We start from the raw sequence: 19,049 nt of genomic DNA on the forward strand, positions 1-19,049 counted from the left end.
GCAGCCTGAAGGAAGTGGGGACGTGGGAGACTTTGCTGGTGCTCACACCCATACAGGAGAACAAAGGTTTGGTAAGGGCTCAGACCTTAGAGATGGATTCTCGACGATGTGCAACGCATAACGAGGAAAATACTGACCGGAGGGGGCCGGTCCTAGGGCTGGGGAGCGGGAGGAGGGCAAAGGATAGAGAGGGGTAGAGAGGGAGGGAGTAGATAGGGAGCGGCAGCCTCAGCCTCAGTAAGCAGGGGCTTAGGGAGCAGATGCCTGAGACTGCACCACGTCCGCTATTTTGAGGTTTGGCTTCTCTTACGACCACGTGGTGCAGAGGGAAGGCGCCATTTGATGCGTCCAAATCCCGAGTGGAAAGAGAGGATACGGATGAGGGAGATGGGTGTGTCTGTGATGACTCTTGGGCACTCGCGCCGTTCAATCCTGTCACTCTCAAGCTGATGAACCCAAAGCAAAGGCCAGGTTTACACTACCTGCACCCTCACTCATTAGTGGGAGGGTCAGGCACCACCCAACTCTGGGCTTTTATTGGTCAGGCCAAGAAAAACGCGAGAGGGACAACTGGGAGCCTCCTTCTGATTGGTGGATTCCTACTAGCCCTCAAGTCAATCAGAGTATAATGTACCTCCCTCCTTCCCACGCTGGTTCCCGCGGGAGACATGTTAGGCAGCGCGACGCCAACCTTGCTACTCTTCAGAGGCCGCCACCCAGTAAGTAATACGCTCTGCTTTCCTCCTCCGCCGCCGTCTCCTCCATCAACCGTCTCCTTCTAACATATTATTGCAGTTAATAAAAAAGCGCTCTTTTCTTCACAAAAGCAGTTGTTTCATTGTATAATGTGAGAAGTCTGCGTTCAGGCGGTTAAACGCAAAGGAGAGGAAAAGTGCCCTGTTCAGCCTGCCAACCTTCGGAACCAGCAAACAGACTCGGTAACGACGGCCACGATCCAGTAAGCACCCGACTCGGGTCTCTGGCAGCCTGAGAGGAGTTTGTGTGACTTTTGGTCCCTGGCGGCTCCTGTAGTGTCCCCAGTTACGGCGCCCATAGCAACCGGCTCCCTAGCTAGGAGCCCCGGGGTCGCCAGGGGCCGCACCAGCTTTCCCGCCCCGGGCCAGCGCAGGCGCTCAGGTCCCGGAGGCGGGGCGATGGCCGCCTCCCACCGAGCGGCAAAGCTGGTGGCTTCCAGTCTCCAGACCCCTGTAAATCCCATCACTAGAGCGCGGGTCCCCCAGTACGAACGTGAAGACCCCTTACAGGCCCTGGCGGCAGCAAAGGCGATCTTGGAGGACGAAGAGGAGGAGAAAGTGGCGCAGCCCGCTGAGGCGTCGGTAATACTGGGGCGGGACGTGGGTTGGGACCTCTCACGGGCTGAGTGCAGGCTGAGGGCTGTCCGGGTCCCCGCCCAGCTGAGGGCAGGCTGGTAAACGCGGGTCCCTGTGCACATACATACTCCCTACTTGGTGGTCCTGGCCCAGCCCCTTCTCTATGCTCACGAAAAATACTCTAAATCGAGGCGTTGAAAAGTGTTTTAATTTTCACCAGAGAGTCTGTTGTGAAAATTTCCTAGACAACATTTATGTTACTCTGTTTCTGGCGAGTGCAAAGTATAGAATTTTACTCTTTACTCCCTAGCATCTCGGGAATGGATGGATGGATATATAGATAGATAGATTTATTTTATAATTTGAGGAAAACTGTTCTGTCAGGTGTGTTTCGTTATTACCTTAAGATCTTGGTTATAAGTGGATCTCAACATAGTGCTGGAGAGAGGCGTGTTTAAAACCATCACGTGTTCACTGGCTAAATCAGACACGGATACAGATAAGCAAATCACTGAGGTTTCAGTGTTTCCTAAACGGCTCTTTAGGGTACAGCGAGACAGCCTTTTCACTGATCAGTTTTCAGTGTTAAATCTGTTGTGGACACCTGTCTAGCAGGTGGAGGGCAGGGTCTGCCATCTGCTCTATTCACTTAAAAGATGGGAATCTTGGCTAGGCGCGTTGGCTCGTGCCTGTAATCCCAGCAGTTTGGGAGGCCGAGGCGGGCGGATTACGAGGTCAGGAGTTCGAGACCAGCCTGACCAACATGGTGAAACCCCGTCTTTACTAAAAATACAAAATTTAGCCGGGCATGGTGATGCGCGCCTGTAATCCCAGTTACTCGGAAGGCTGAGGCAGGAGAATCGCTTGAACTTGGGAGGCGAGGGTTGCAGTGAGCTGAGATCTCAGACCCAGTCTCAAAAAAAAAAAAAAAAAAAAAAAAAAAAAGGGAATCTTGAATTTAAACTAGCAATCTGCAGATTGAAAAAGTTTCTTAATGCCATGTGTCCAAAGCTTCTCAGACACAAAACTTATGATTGAGGACTAATTGAAATCCCTGGATATTTTGGAATTCTAATCTCTTTAATCTACCATAAAATTGTTAATGAGAGCATCTTTAGCAACACCTTTTGTGACCAATCTTTCACCAGTAAACAACTTGAAGTTATCCAGAGTAAGGTAGACTGAGACCCTGAATGTGAACCAGGATCAGAGTGCTAGGACTGATTTTGTTCATTATAAACTACCCCTCAACACAATTTTCAGTAGGCAACAAGGCAGTGTGATGGAGAAAAACGATTTAAGAGTTATGTATTAGGATCCATTCCCTGCCACTCCCTAGGTGGTGTTAGGACATACTTTCCTTAAATCTCAGTTTCCTCATCTGTAAAATAACTATAATAATTATCTCTTTTTCCCATCTCAGCTCTATGAGAACCAAATGAAAGAATGTGTGTCTCCTCTACAGAGCAATCTATATAAAAGAGTGATCTATATAAACGAGTTGCCAGTGGGAGTGCATTTGTGTGCCTTCCCAAAGATTAAACTACTTTGGTTTGCTGTGGGAAAGGAGTCAGTCACTTCTAAGTTGCAGATATGCTTCCAAAGTGCCCTGTTAAACTGCAAATTGGTATTAGAAACTGTTATTACCTTAGGAGGGATCAGTTTCTACAATAATCTAGTATGGAAAGGACAGGATCCTACAAAAAACAGAAGGAATCCAAGTCTTAAGAATCTGATACTGTTCTGAGACCACCACACATGAGGGATCCAGAAGTAAAGCTGGGTAAGCTGCCACAGTGGGTCTGATAGCCAGGTGCACAGGGCTTGGGGAAGAGGCATTAAAAAGGCAGGAAGAGTGCAGGAAAGAGGCTCTGATTTCCTCACTCGTTGGCTTGGGTCTCCATCTTGATTTCTAAAGGTTAATTTGCCTTAACCTTATCATCTATAAAATGTAGTAAAGTCAAATATTATACCTAACCCACAAGATTGGTTTGAGAACCACCCATCACAATAGGCCTCTTTCAGCTCTTTAGTTTTGCCAAAGCCAGACCACTCATCGCACCCCACAGTACCCCCCCAACCCCTGCACCATCCCTATACACCCTCCCGGCTCTGGCATGCACATGCATCCCCCCTTGCAATGCCCATATTGGGCACTGATGCCTGTTCCTTGAATCTAGCCTTAGTCAGAGATGTTGGTCCACATATCCTGTTATATGGCTGATGATGACATAGGTAAAGCAATGTTCTGTAATTCGCAATTAAAATCTCACTCACTTTGAGAGGCCAAGGCAGGTAGATCACTTGACGTCAGGAGTTTGAAACCAGCCTGGCCAACATGGCAAAACCCGGTCTCTACTAAAAATACAAAAAGTAGCCAGGCGTGGTGGCACGTGCCTGTAATCCCAGCTACTAGGGGGCGCTGAGGGAGAACTGCCTGAACCTGGGAGGCAGAGGTTGCAGTGAGCTGAGATTGCAAAAACTGCACTCCAGCCTGGGCAACAGAGTGAGACTCTGTCTCAAAAAAATAAATAAGTAAAAATAAAAAAATCTCACTCCTAATGTGGCAACCTTATCTTTTCAACAAATATTGAACATTTATTAAGTGCTGGTCATTAACTATTCAGTGTATAGCTCACATCCTCACAGAATTTTCAGTCTGGTAAGGGAAATTAGACAATTAAAAACGAACAGGGCTGGGCGTGGTGGCTCACGCCTGTAATCCCAGCACTTGTTGGGAGGCCGAGGTGACTGGATCACCTGAGGTTGGGAGTTCGAGGCCAGCCTGACCAACATGGAGAAACCCCGTCTCTACTAAAAATACAGAACTGGCCGGGCATGGTGGCACATGCCTGTGGTCTCAGCTACTTGGGAGGCTGAGGCAGGAGAATCGCTTGAACCCAAGGTGGAAGTTGTGGTGAGCCGAGATCGCGCCATTGCACTCCAGCCTGGGCAACAAGAGTGAAACTCCGTCTCAAAAAACAAAAAATGAACAGACACATAACTGTAAGATGGGAAATGTTGGGAAAGAAATGAACAGCCTATAATGATTAAAAATAAATAGGAGATAACCCATTTTTTTCTTCTGACTCCACTTTTTGTTTATTTATTATTATTATTATTTTTTTTTTGTCTTTTTTTTTTTTTTTTCCTTTTTGTGGAGAACAGGGTCTCGCTGTATTACCCAGGCAGGTCTCGAACTCCTGGGCTCAAGCTATCCTCCCGCCTCTGCCTCCCTGAGAGCTGGGATTACAGGCGTGAGCCACTGCGCCCGGCTATTTATTATTATTTTTTGAAACAGAGTTTCACTCTGTTGTCTGGGCTGGAATGCATTGGTGCAGTCACAGGTTGCTGCAGCCTCAACCTCCCAGGCTCAATCTCCTCACCTCAGCCTCCCGAGTAGCTGGGACTAAAGGTGCATGCCACCATGCCCAGCTAATTTTTATATTTTTTTGTAGAGACAGAGTTTTGCCATGTTCCCCAGGCTGGTCTTGAACTCCTGGGCTCAAGTGATCCACCTGCCGTGGCCTCCCAAAAGTGCTGGGATTATAGGCGTGAGCCACTATGCCTGGCTCCACTGTCTATATACATACATACACACATATATACACACACACACACACACATATTTTTTTTTTTTTTTTTTTTTTGAGACGGAGTCTTGATCTGTCGCCCGGGCTGGAGTGCAGTGGCCGGATCTCAGCTCACTGCAAGCTCCGCCTCCCGGGTTTATGCCATTCTCCTGCCTCAGCCTCCGGAGTAGCTGGGACTACAGGCGCCCGCCACCTCGCCCGGCTAGGTTTTTGTATTTTTAGTAGAGACGAGGTTTCACCGTGTTAGCCAGGATGGTTTCGATCTCCTGACTTCGTGATCCGCCCATCTCGGCCTCCCAAAGTGCTAGGATTACAGGCTTGAGCCACCGCGCCCGGCCCACACATATTTTTTTGAGATGGAGTTTCACTCTTGTTGCCCAGGCTGGAGTGCAGTGGTGTGATCTCGGATCACCACAACCTCTACCTCCCAGGTTCAAGCGATTATCCTGCCTCAGCCTCCCAAGTAGCTGGGATTACAGACATGCACCACTACGCCCGGCTAATTTTGTATTTTTAGTAGAGACGGGGTTTCTTCATGTTGGTCAGGCTGGTCTCGAACTACAGACCTCAGGTGATCCACCTGCCTCAGCGTCCCAAAGTGCTGGGATTACAGGCATGAGCCACCGTGCCCAGCCTATATTTTTTAATTCAACAGTTATTTTAGATACAGAGGTGCATGTGCAGGCTTGTTACATGGGTATATTGCATCCAGGTAGTGAGCACGGTACCCAATAGGTAGTTTTTCAACCTATGCTGCCCTCCCTCCCTCCCCACCTGGTGATAGTCTGCAGTGTCTATTGTTTCCTTGTTTATGTGTTTATGTTCATGTGTACTCACTGTTTTACCTGCCACTTATAAGAATATGCAATATTTGGTTTTCTGTTCCTGTGTTAATTTGTTTAAGATTATGGCCTACAGCTCCATCCATGTGACTGTGAAGGATATGATTTCATTCTCTTTTTTTTTTTTCTTTTTCTTTCTTTTTTTTTTTTTTTTTTGAGACAGAGTCTCGCTCTCTCGCTAGGCTGGAGTACAGTGGCACAATCTCGGCTCAATGAGACCTGTGCTTCCTGGATTCAAGTGATTCTCCTGCCTTAGCCTCCTGAGTAGCTAGGACTACAGGTGCACACCAGCAGACCTAGCTAATTTTTGTATTTTTAGTAGAGACAGGGTTTCACCATGTTGGCCAGGATGATCTCAAACTCCTCACCTCAAGTGATTCACCAGCCTTGACCTCCCAAAGTGCTGTGATTACAGGCTTGAGCCACCACGCCTGGCCTAATTTTTTTATTTTTATTTTTATTTTTTGTAGAGACGAGTTCTCACTATGTTGCCCAAGCTGGTCTCAAACTCCTGGGCTCAAGCAATTCGCCCTCCTCGGCCTCCCAAAGTGCTCGAATTAGAAGTGTATGCCACCACGCCGGGTGACATTCTTCTCTTAAAATATCAAATGTTACATATGAGACTTAGACCCTTTTAACAGCTCTCCCCCAAAGAGAAAATATGAATACCTACTCCCTCCCTAATGGTAGCCACTGTTTCAAAATTGATATGTATTCTATTTTTCTGGCCATTTTTCTATCTCCTCCATATATTTTAATATACAGTACATACTATAAATATACATATATCTAGAGAGGGAGATAGTTCTGCAACTTGCTTTTTTTCTTATTTATTGGGAGTTTACCCATGTTAGTACATGTAGATCTGTGTCATTCTTTACAAATACAGTGAAAAATTTTTTTTCAAAAATTACAGATTGCAGATGAAACTATGTGGGCTATAGCACAAACAGTTCTTCATGGGTGCTGATTACTAATAAAGCAACAGGTGCTGGAAGGATTCATTATCTAAATGGGTCAAGCCAATCTAGGGAAGATTATCCTCTAATCTGGTGGCTGCATTTACAACATTCCACAAAAAGCCGATTAAAGAGAGAGGATGCTATTTTAGGCTCTTGGAAAAATAATGTCTATGGCCCTTATTTTGTATACTAAATATTTTCTCAGTGGAGACAATTAAAGATTAAATTAGAATTGGAGGTCATTTACTAGCCATTCATCTGTTTTAGGTTAAACACTGTGAGATCAGTTTATCTGAAAAGTTCCAGCTAGTGTTAACAGTATTAAGCTGAAAACAGAATGGATCCAGTGCAAAATCAGTACATAAGTATAATTTATCAGACCTGCCGCATCTTTCAGAAGCTACTCATTCTTCTATACGGTTTTCAAACGGTTCTTCCAGGTCCAAATAAATTGGATCCTTCTTGTGTAAATGACTGCTATAAGACTTTTAAGAGATATTCTAAAAGAATGAGTGAGAGGACATAGATTCTTTTGCTGAAAAACAGTTCTTTGGAATACCCTCCCTGTTTTAATTATAGTTTTTGGAACATAGGCCTTTTACTTAATACTTGGTGGAATATAACTCTTTAGAGCAGCCAGCATTTCTTTGCATGGTTCATTCTTTTGGGAGGGAGTAACTGCCCTCTTCCCATGGTGGAATTTTTTTTTTTTTTTTTTTACTGTACATTCATTCATTCATTCAGCAAATATCCTTCAACATCTGCCATTAGCCAGGTACTTTTCTAGACACTGGGTACACAACATTGAACAAAGCAGACAAATCTTTGCCTTTGTTTTTGTTTTGTTTTTTTTTTTTTGAGACAGGGTCACACTGTTACCCAGGCTGGAGTGCAGTGCCTCCATCATAGCTCACTGCAACCCCAACCTCCTGGGCTCAGGTGATCCTTCTGCCTCAGCCCCCCAACTAGCTGGGACTACAGGTGCATACTACCTCACCAAGTTAATTTTTTGTATTTTTTGTAGAGATCAGGCTTTGACATGTTACCCAGGCTGGTCTGAAACTCCTGGACTCAAGCGATCCACCTGCCCCAGCTTCCCAAAGTGCTGGGATTACAGGCCTGAGCCATCATGCCTGGCATATTCTTGCCTTTGTAATGTTTACTTTTTGGTAGGGGCAGACATGTAATACACAATCAAGGACAGATATGTAGAACGTCAGTGGTGATGAGTACTTCTGGGAAAAATAAGACAGACAAGGGGACTGACAGTGAGTCCTAGGAAGAGTTGTAATTTTAAATAGGAGAAGACCTTGTTGAGAAGATGACATTTACGTAAAGACCTGAAGGATTGAGCAAGTGGGCCATGTGGATATCTGGAGGAAAAGCATCCTAGGGAGAGGGAACAGCAAGTGCAAAGGCCTTGAAGTAATTCTGTGGATCTTTCTTTCTTTCTTTCTTTCTTTCTTTTTTTTTTTTTTGAGACAGAGCCTCACTCTGTCACCCAGGCTGGAGTGCAGTGGTGCGATCATGGCTCACTGCAACCTCCGCTTCCTGGGTTCAAGTGATTCTCCTGCCTCAGCCTCCCGAGTAGCTGGGATTATAGGCATACAGCACCACACCCAGCTAAGTTGTGTGTTTAGTAGAGATGGGGTTTCACCATGTTGGCCAGATTGATATTGGATTCCTGACCTCAAGTGACCCAAAGTGCTGGGATTACAGGCATGAACCACTGCGCCTGGCCAATTCTGTTGATTTTTCGAGCGCAAACTGCAAGCTGGATTCAGACACTGCTACTAAAACGAATTGCTGCTGCCCAGATGAAGAACCATTGCTGGGCTGACATAAGCAGACAGGAAGCAGACAGAGGGCTAACAGGAAGGAGTAAGTCCCCTCTTTCTCCTCTAGCCTTGTGTCTCCCTCTAACTCCACTTTTGGCAGAGTCTGATGAGGAGCACTGGCAAAGCAGAAGTGTGGTTTGCAGAGTTCCAGCTCTGGCATTGCAAAGCAGAGTCGAGAAGGGTGGCATTGGAGCTGAGAGACACTAGTTTAAAACCTGGCACACCTACTTTATGGATCTTAAAGCTGATGTTCAAGAAGTTCGTGCCCATATCACATTGCTAAGTGCAGAACTCAGACTTGACTGATTATCCTGATATCACATCTGAAATCTTTCTCCTAAGCTGTGAGAACACTCCAAACTAAAAGTTATTTAACTCCCACCCAACCCTTTCATCTTAGAAGGGTCATAAGGGGGCTGAAACGAGGTGATCAGTAATCAGGAGCCAGTGGTAGACAGAAGAGGGAAACCCCTTCTTGCTTGCCCTAACCTCTCTTTCTAGGTTTGCTTCCCAAAACTGCTTTATGGGTTTTCGTCTCCTTTTATCCGGCAGCCCTGTACACTTTGCCCTCTGCTATGCACAGCCTCCCCAACCCCAGCCTGCGCATTTGCTAACGCCATTTCCTTTGTCTAGGGTACTTTCTCCCCTCTTTCCCATAAACACTCTGTGATCCTATAGATTTCTCCATTCTTCTTTTTTTTTTTTTTTTTTTTTTTTTTTGAGACAGAGTCTCACTTGGTCGCCCAGGCTGTAGTGCAATGGCTCGATCTCAGCTCACTGCCAATCTCTGCCTCCCAGGTTCAAGCGATTCTCCTGCCTCTGCCCCCTGAGTAGCTGGTACTGCAGGCACACACCACCACACCTGGCTAATTTTTGTATTTTTAGTAGAGAAGGAGTTTCACCATGTTGGCCAGGCTGGTCTTTAACTCCTGAGCTCAAGTGAGCCACCCACCTCGGCCTCCCAGAGTGCTGGGATTACAGGCGTGAGCTACCATGCCCAGCCTTCTTTTTTCTTGAGACAAGGTCTCACTCTGTCGCCCAGTCTCAAGTGCAGTGGTGCACTCACGGCTCACTGCAGTCTCAACATCCTGGGCTCAAGGGATCCTCCCGCCTCAGCCACCACATACAGCTAATTAAAAAAAAAAAAAAAAAATTTGTGGAGACAGTGTCTTCCTGTGTTGCCCAGGCTGGTCTGGAACCCCTGACCTCAAGTAGTCCTCCCACTGCAGCCTCCCAAAGTGCTGGGATTGCAGGCATGAGCTACCACACCTGGCCTGCATTCTTTATGACTCATCTCAAATATCACCTCCTCCAGGAAGTCTTCCCCTATCTTCCAAACTCAAGCCAAATAAAAGTTCCCTCCATTTCCTGTCTACCACTGGCTCCTGGTCACTGGTCACCTGGTTTCAGCCCCCTTATGACCCTATAAAGGTGAAAGGGTTGGGTGAGAGTTAAATAACTTTTAGTTTGGAGTGTTCTCATGGCTTAGGAGAAAAATTACGGATGTGGTGTCAGAATACTCAATCAGAGACTCCAAAGGCCCTTATCAGTTGGTCTTTGTATCTCTTATGCCACTTTCTACCTCCTATTACTCCTCCTTCCACTGCTTATTTAAATGTTGGTGTTCTCTAACATCTCCATTCTCGGGTCCTCTCATCTCTTGTTGCCCACACTCCCTCCAGGCAGCCTCGTCCATATCCAAGGCTGCACCTGCTACTTCTATGTGGATTGGTGGCTCCTGTGTCTGCTCTCCAGCCCAGCCTTCTCACCAGGTCTCCAGACATATTTATCCACGTGTTTCCTGGTGATGGATGTTCTAGCACTATGCCTCGGATTTATTTATTCCTTTTTCACTGCCTCCCTGATCTGGCAAACTTTGTCCTCATCCAACCATATGTCTCTAGTTTGGCTCACCTCTGTGAATTGTGCCTCTGTCTCTTAGTATCTGACATTGTGACATACATCTGTCTCCATACTTAGCTGGAAGTAGCTTGTGGGCAGGAATCAGGTGTTCTGTCTCATTCTAAGTCATCTGTCAATTATTTATATACATGTCCTTTCCTAAGCTAGCTGGAAACTTCTCAAAGGTAGAGTTTTGTTTGTTTGTTTGTTTTAAGTGAGACGGAGTCTTGCTTTGTCACCTAAACTGGAGTGCTGTGGTATGATCTTGGCTCACTGCAACCTCCACCTCCTGGGTTCAAGTGACTCTCCTGCCTCAGCCTCCTGAGTAGCTGGGACTACAGGCACATGCCACCATGCCCGGCTAATTTTTGTATTTTTAGTAGAGACAGGTTTCACCATGTTGGCCAGGCTGGTCTCAAACTCCTGACCTCAAGTGATCTGGCTGCCTCGGCCTCCCAAAGTGCTGGAATTGTAGGTGTGAGCCACCATGCCTGGCCTCAAAGGTAGAGTTTAAAAAAAACGGACATACCTTTTAGCAGCTAGCTGATTGCAGGATAGCCCCCAAATATTTAATGAATGAGGAAATTCACAAAGTAGTCATCCTACAGGTAAGAAATTTATGGTGAGAAGCACATACAGAAACAGCAGAAGATATCAGAGAATTCTCTTAACTGAATTGTTTGACATACTTAAAGCAGTTCTGATTCATAAAGTTGTTGGTAGCAAATTTCTACATGTAAGTTCTATTGAAGACTGATTTTTTTTTTTTTTTGAGACGGAGTCTTGCTCTGTCGCCCCAGGCTGGAGTGCAGTGGCACGATCTTGGCTCACTGCAAGCTCTGCCTCCTGGGTTCACGCCATTCTCCTGCCTCAGCCTCCCAAGTAACTGGGACTACAGGTGCCCGCCACCACGCCCGGCTAATTTTTTGTATTTTTAGTGGAAACGAGGTTTTACCATGTTAGCCGGGATGGTCTCCATCTCCTGACCTCATGAACCACCTGCCTCAGCCTCCCAAAGTGCTAGGATTACAGGCATGAGCTATCGCACCTGGCCCCTGAAGATTGATTTTTTAAAATTTGTTTTCTCTAAGTTACCCCAAATAGTACAACATTGTCCTCTTGTACACCGATTTTAGCCCATTAAAAAAACACCGTATCTTCTGAGAAGCCTCCAGTGGGAAACAAAAACACCACATCTATAACTACTATTTATAATTGACTCTTCTGAATTTTTCTTTTGAGAGAAGCTAAACAGATTTATTTTCTAGAGTCTTATCAGCTGGGATCTATAATTTTCTGTAGCAAATTTTTTCATTTTGCGTCTGTTCCAGACAGTAGACTAAATTTAAAACCGTGGTTGGCAGCCTTTTATGCATAGTATCATAAATAATTTCAACTGTTTCTCAACTGGAAACATAATAAAAATTGTATATTTATAGAGAAAATGGGGTTTTATCTCTAGTTGCTTCAATTAAAAGAACTGAAAGGGTAGGGCACAGTGACTCACACCTGTAATCCCAGCACTTTGAGAGGCTGAGGTGAGTGGATCACCTGAGGTCAGGAGTTCGAGACCAGCCTGGCCAACATGGTGAAACCCCGTCTCTACTAAAATACAAAAATTAGCTGGGCGTGGTGGTGGGCACCTGTAATCCCAGCTACTCGGGAGACTGAGGCAGGAGAAGGCAGAGGTTGCAGTGAGCCGAGATCACACCACTGCACTTCAGTCTGGGTGACAGAGTGAGACTCTGTCTCAGAAAAAAAAAAAAAAAAAAGAACTGAAAGGTATGTAAAGGGAGTGTGGGAGAAAGGCCAGTCAGACCCTTCTAAACATGATCTGTGTGTTGAATAATTACACCATTTTTTCTTCTCTGCTTTGTTGTCATCCCAAAGTCCCTGTCACCCATGGGAGCTACTGCTTTTGTGCCCACAGGAGCAGCTACCCTGAAAATCCCTCCTACCCCCTCCCATGTCCTCTTATTCCCCCCCAAGGTCGTGCCCCACTGTGAGGAGGGCTTCTCCCTGGCTCCTTGATGAGCCACTGAGAACTTTGTCCCTGTCCCCATTCCCTCTATTTCCCTGCCTTCTCTCACTAGCAGTCCTTGGAGCCACACTTCAGAAGCGCAACTGAAGGGAAAGCATTGGGCTGTGGTTGCCTGGTTTGCAGCAGGAAGAACTGGGTTCCTCTTCATCTCAGTTAAGACTTACAACTCAAGCCGGGCGCAGTGGCTCACGCCTGTAATCCCAGCACTTTGGGAGGCTGAGGCGGGTGAATCATGAGGTCAGGAGATCGAGACCAACCTGGCTAACACAGTGAAACCCCGTCTCTACTAAAAATACACAAAATTAGCCAGGTGCGGTGGCAGGCGCCTGTAGTCCCAGCTACTCGGGAGGCTGAGGCAGGAGAATGGTGTGAACCGTGGAGGCAGAACTTGTAGTGAGCCATGATCACGCCACTGCACTCCAGTCTGAGTGATAGAGCGAGACTCTGTCTCAAAAAAACAAAACAAAACAAAAAAAAAACTTACAACTCAGGAGGCTCCTTATAGAAATACTTTGTAAACAGTTGTTGGGTTCTATCCTGTTATACCTTTTGTTGGTTGATCTGGGAGTCTAACCATCCTTTATCAAATGGATTAAATAACATTTATTTTCTGACAGTTTGGTCTCGCTCCCTCTTGTTCTTAAAATATCACTGGGGAAAATGTACACACAAATAACCTGTAACTCATTCTATATGCATAACCCATAATTAACGTATAACCCAACTAGGTGGACTCTTTAGGAAGCAGCATTTTGGATCAGTGTCAGCTTAATTTGTCTTTCAGCTCCAGTCACCATATAACAGGTGTTTTCTCCCCACCAGGCTGATTTGAACACCAGCTTTTCTGGGGTGGATGAACATGCACCAATTAGCTCTGAGGACTTTGTGAACTTTCCTGGTATTCACCACTCTAATGAGGAGTATTTCAAGAAAGTAGAAGAGTTGAAGGCTGCCCACCTAGAAACTATGGCAAAATTAGAGAAAATGTACCAGGATAAATTACATTTAAAGGAAGTTCAGCCAGTGGTCATCAGGGAAGCCTCTCTTAGTGACTGTTCCAGGTAAGGTTGTAACTCAAAGTTATTTGTGGAGTATAAAATAAAATGTATCCTTAAAAGGACAGAACATAGTTATTTCAGAATATTTTCTCTTAAATAGCCCTTTGTACTCTTAATGATATACAGAAGTAGGATTTTATTCAAAATGTTTAATGGCTTATCAGCTTACTAGATGACTTTTGCTTGAGGGTCATTTGGTGACCATTTGGTCTTTTCTCTCTGATCCACCCATAGAACTGAGGGCATGTATCAAAATACTTATTCTGGGCCATTTTAAATGGTAAACATAAAAGTTTAACTTTAAAAGCTCTTTATAATATGTGGATTAACATGAGCTCATTAAAGAGCTAGTACAAAGAGTTCAGGACTAGGAGACATTAATCTGATTTATGTTTTCAAAATAGTCTGCAATTTCAACACCCATTTCTGCTGTGAATTCACCTGCTCTGAGACTTACACATCTAGTCAGTCAGCGATGCTTGCATGTCTCCTGTGTGCCAGACTATGCCTGGGCACTGAGGAGTCAAAAACAAGATGCCCTCAAGGAGCTTAGAGACTAGCTGAGAACCAAAAATTGCATTACAGCATGATGTAACAGAGTGTTACAGAGGAAGAAGCAGTTGGTTATGCCAAGCTTTTGGAGGGATGCAGGCCAGAATTTTCCACTGAAGTGTCACATCTGAGTTCAGTCTTGGAGGAGGAATAAGTAGTGGTCTTCTAGCCAGCAGCAACCATGTATGCAAAGGCAAGATGGCATGAGAAATAATATCGTGTGTGAGGAACTTCACAGGACTGGATATGAATGCAGAATGGAGACTGGGGTAGCCAGTGGTGAGGGGTAAGACTGAAAAGATAAGTGCCAGTCTCAAAGGGCTTGTAATCTAGGCTTGACTTTGTAGCAGTGAGGAATTATCAAAAAGTTTCAAGCAGGAGAATGACATGATCAGATCTATGCTTCAGAACAGTGACTCTGGAAATTGTGGGGAGAATTTAATAGAGATTAGTCACAAGGAGCCTCTGCCATCTCAGGTTCCTTGTCTGTAAAATGAAGAAGTCAAAGTAGATAAGGTATGGGCATCTCCCAGCTCTGTTCCAAATAAAAGTGATAATTCTTTTTTTTTTTTTTTTTTTCTGAGGCGGAGTCTCGCTCTGTCGCCCGGACTGGAGTGCAGTGGCCAGATCTCAGCTCACTGCAAGCTCCGCCTCCCGGGTTTACGCCATTCTCCTGCCTCACCCTCCCGAGTAGCTGGGACTACAGGCGCCCGCCACCTCGCCCGGCTAGTTTTTGTATTTTTTAGTAGAGACGGGGTTTCACCGTGTTAGCCAGGATGGTCTCGATCTCCTGACCTCGTGATCCGCCCGTCTCGGCCTCCCAAAGTGCTGGGATTACAGGCTTGAGCCACCGCGCCCGGCCCTAAAAGTGATAATTCTTATAAGCCCTGTCCAGCTCCTCTCTTCTGATTATACCCTGATCTTAGAAAATATGTAACTCTTCGCTGGGCGCAGTGACTCACGCCTGTAATCTCAGCACTTTGGGAGGCAGAGGCAGGCAGATCATGAGGTCAGGAGATTGAGACCATCCTGGGTAACATGGTGAAACCCCATCTCTACTAAAAATACAAAAAATTAGCTGGGCATGGTGGCACATGCCTGTAGTCCCAGCTACTCAGGAGGCTGAGACAGGAGAATCAACCCGGGTGGCAGAGGTTGCAGTGAGCTAAGATCAGGCCACTGCACCCCAACCTGGGCAACAGAGTGAGACTCTGTCTCAGAAAAAAAAAAAAAAGAAAAGAAAATATGTAACTCTTAATTTTTATATTTGGTCACATACGACTGAAAATATAACATAGTTATTCTTCTCATTTAGATCTGTGTCAGAAAAGAACTCCTATCACCCTGTCTCATTAATGACATCATTTTCAGAGCCTGATTTAGGCCAGTCTTCCTCCTTGTATGTGTCCTCCTCTGAAGAAGAGTTACCCAACCTAGAAAAAGAGTATTCTAGGAAAAACAGAATGATGGCCTATGCTAAGGAGCTTATCAACAACATGTGGAAAGACTTTTGTGTTGAAGATTATATTCGCTGTAAAGATACTGGCTTCCACGCAGCTGAGAAAACAAGGAAGAAACGAAAAGAATGGGTGCCCACGATTACAGTACCGGAGCCTTTTCAAATGATGATAAGAGAACAGAAGAAAAAAGAAGAGTCCATGAAATCTAAATCAGATATTGAAATGGTACATAAACTGCTCAAAAAACAAGAAGAGGATCCAGAGTGTAAGAAGAAATTCCGAGCCAATCCAGTTCCTGCATCTGTCTTTCTCCCCCTTTACCATGATTTAGTCAAGCAAAAAGAAGAACGGAGAAGGTCTCTGAAGGAGAAAAATAAAGAAGCTCTTTTGGCCTCACAAAAGCCATTTAAATTTATAGCAAGGGAGGAACAGAAGCGAGCAGCCCAGGAAAAGCAGCTGAGAGACTTTTTTAAGTCTAAAAAGAAAACAAATCGATTTAAAGCCAGACCCGTTCCTCGATCTACTTATGGTTCAACTACCAATGACAAGTTAAAAGAAGAAGAGCTCTATCGAAACCTTAGGATGCAGCTGAGAGCCCAGGAGCGTTTACAGAACTCATCTCCTCTGCCTTGTAGGTCAGCTTGTGGACGCAGGAACCCCAGGTGTCCTGAACAGGCTATAAAGTTGAAGTGTAAACACAAGGTTAGGTGCCGGACTCCTGATTTTGAGGACCTTCCTGAGAGATATCAGGAACACCTCTCAGAACACAAGTCTCCAAAACTCTTAACGGTGTGTAAACCATTTGATCTTCATGCATCTCCACATGCATCTATTAAAAGAGATAAAATTTTGGCAGACATCGAAGCAGATGAAGAAAAGTTAAAAGAAACACGTTGGCCTTATTTGTCTCCAGTAAGATGTGCAGGTGTAAAGCCTGTGCCTTGTAGCTACAACCCTCCAGTGACCACGGTGTCTTCCAGAGGACGAGAACAAGCTGTAAGGTAAGTAACTAAGACACAGTACTGACTGACTCAGGGTTGCCAGATGAGTGTATGCAACTCTGTGGAGTTTATGTTGGTGAATTTGAAAATACTTAGAAATTATTATTGTATCTATAAAATATTTTACTATATAATATATGATATTTTGTCAGAGAGTATGCTAAGAAATCAATATATTTTTCATTTTATAAATTTTGGGAGATTAGAAAATATTAGTCTTAAGATTTCTAGTTTTCCCTGGCTGGGCGCGGTGGCTCACACCTGTAATCCCAGTGCTTTGGGAGGCCGAGGTGGGTGGATCACAAGGTTAGACCAGGCTGGCCAAGATAGTGAAACCCTATTTCTACTAAAAATACAAAAAATTAGCTGGGCATGGTGGTGGGCGCCTGTAATCCCAGCTACTCAGGAGGCTGAGGCAGGAGAATCGCTTGAATCCAGGAGGCAGAGCTTGCAGTGAGCTGAGATCGTGCCGTGGCACTCCAGCCTCAGCAACAGAGTGAGACTCTGTCTCAAAAAATAAGTAAATAAATAAAGATTTCTAGTTTTACAAGTCAGATCCTTTTCAAAGGGTTGCCTTTTTTCAAATTTTGAATTAACAAAATTCAAATTATCCCATGTTAAATCTTTGGTAAACAACATTCTCATTGGCTTAAAGTGGATTAAGCCTAGTTTATTACTCTCAGGAGATCACTTGAGGAAAAGAAAATGTTGGAAGAAGAGAGAAATCGGATCCTAACTAAACAGAAGCAAAGAATGAAAGAATTGCAGAAACTCCTGACAACCCGGGCTAAGGCTTATGACTCACATCAAAGTTTAGCTCAAATATCTAAATCCAGAGTAAAATGTCTCAGGTATCATAAAAAAGTCTTGAATCTCCAGACCACTGGTTTTCAAACTTTCTTTTTTTTTTTTTAATCAGTAGATAGTAAACTATTAGCAGATTGAAAATGGCATCAGTGTTTTAGCTTATGGATTTAAATTGTCATCAGTTACTTATATTCAGCACATACACACTCACCTCATGGTGAGAACCAACATATATACTCAACTTCATGGTAAGAACCATAAAGCTATGTTGAGGAATACAAACATTTTCTATTGTGGCCTTAGTTAATAGTTATAATCTTATACCAGTATCTAATCTTGTTCTTTATATTATTTTTGATTGCAGTAAACAGATAAAGAGCTTTGTTTTAAGGTTTGGATGAAATCTGATAGCACAAATTAACACATTAAACATCCATTATGTGATGTGTTCATTAGCACATATGTTAATGTTTAGTAGTATGTGTTGCATTTTGTTAGTTTCAATATAAAAATAAAAATATTCACGGAATCCTTTAGAACCCCTTCACTAGAATTCTGCAGTACAAAGTTTGAAAACCAGTGTTCCAGATGTTGCACATAAAAATGTTGATGTTTAAGTAGGAAAATATCTCCCTCAAAGCCAGGTAAGTAATATGATTTATTACTTTTTAATCTGATTTCTAAATATACATATGTGCTTTTAATTACAATGAGTATTCTTTTATAATTTAGCATTAATCCATTGACCAAGGGAACTTAATTTGATTAACTTGAGCATAATGTTTCTTAGAAATAGATAACTTACCCTCAGGAAGTAAACTATTAATAGCTTTTTTTTTTTCTGAGACAGAGTCTTGCTGTGTCGCCCAGGCTGGATCGCCCAGGAGATCAAGCGATTCTCCTGCCTCAGCCTACAGAGTTGCTGGGATTACAGGCACTCACCACCATGCCCAGCTAATTTTTTTTTTTTTTTAGTAGAGATGTGGTTTTACCATGTTGGCCAGCCTGGTCTCAAACTCCTGACCTCAGGTGATCCACCAACCTTGGCCTCCCAAAATGCTGGGATTATAGGCGTGAGCCACCTCACCCGGACGATAGCTTTTTCATAACCCCAACTTGTGTATAATTAAGCCTAATTATTTGGAAGTATAATTGTTTTCCCCAATCCATTAATTTTATTATCTTGGTACCAATTAAATAGTGTAGTTTAATTTATTATAGGATCTTGCCCAAACAGTGAGAACATTTACGGTAAATTTATATATTTTGGTTCCTGTTTCTCTTTATGTTATGTTCCCATGCTCTTTATTTCTCCTTTGACTTGCTCCCATTGAATTAACTTTGCCACTAACCTGTAGGAGATCTTATTTAGGGGGAAAAAATAGCAGCAAAGGCTGGATGCCATGGCTCACATCTATAATCCCAGCACCTTGGGAATCCAAGGCAGGAAGGTTGCTTGAGCCCAGGAGTTTGAGACCAGCCTGGTAAACATAATAAGACCCCCATCTCTACAAAAACTTAAAAAAAAATTAGCCAGGTGTGGTGGCATGCACCTGTAGTCCCACCTACTCGAGAGGCTAAGGTGGGAGGATCATTTGAACCCAGGAAGTCGAAGTTGCAGTCAGCCATGATTGTACCACTGCACTCCAGCCTGGGCAACAG

General features: G+C 44.2%; 1 protein-coding gene across 4 annotated transcripts in view; it reads left to right on the top strand.

Annotated features, from left to right (window-relative positions):
- The first annotated feature begins 649 nt into the window (after window positions 1-649).
- The window catches only part of FAM161A (FAM161 centrosomal protein A), a 30,243-nt gene continuing 11,843 nt past the window's right edge, over window positions 650-19,049 (top strand). The window contains exons 1-5 of one of the 4 annotated variants that reach the window (XM_030920686.1): window positions 930-1,337; window positions 13,332-13,570; window positions 15,435-16,580; window positions 17,264-17,431; window positions 17,925-18,031. In XM_030920686.1, coding sequence (XP_030776546.1) covers window positions 1,155-1,337; window positions 13,332-13,570; window positions 15,435-16,580; window positions 17,264-17,431; window positions 17,925-17,988 — 1,800 coding nt within the window. In that variant the 5' untranslated portion in view covers window positions 930-1,154 and the 3' untranslated portion in view covers window positions 17,989-18,031. Of the gene's footprint in view, window positions 720-929; window positions 1,338-13,331; window positions 13,571-15,434; window positions 16,581-17,263; window positions 17,432-17,924; window positions 18,032-19,049 lie in introns of those variants that run through there. The other 3 variants (XM_030920685.1, XM_010384442.2, XM_010384443.2) reach the window with 3 other exon arrangements.

The sequence above is a fragment of the Rhinopithecus roxellana genome, chromosome 17 (genome assembly GCF_007565055.1).
Source record: "Rhinopithecus roxellana isolate Shanxi Qingling chromosome 17, ASM756505v1, whole genome shotgun sequence".
NCBI lineage: Eukaryota > Metazoa > Chordata > Mammalia > Primates > Cercopithecidae > Rhinopithecus > Rhinopithecus roxellana.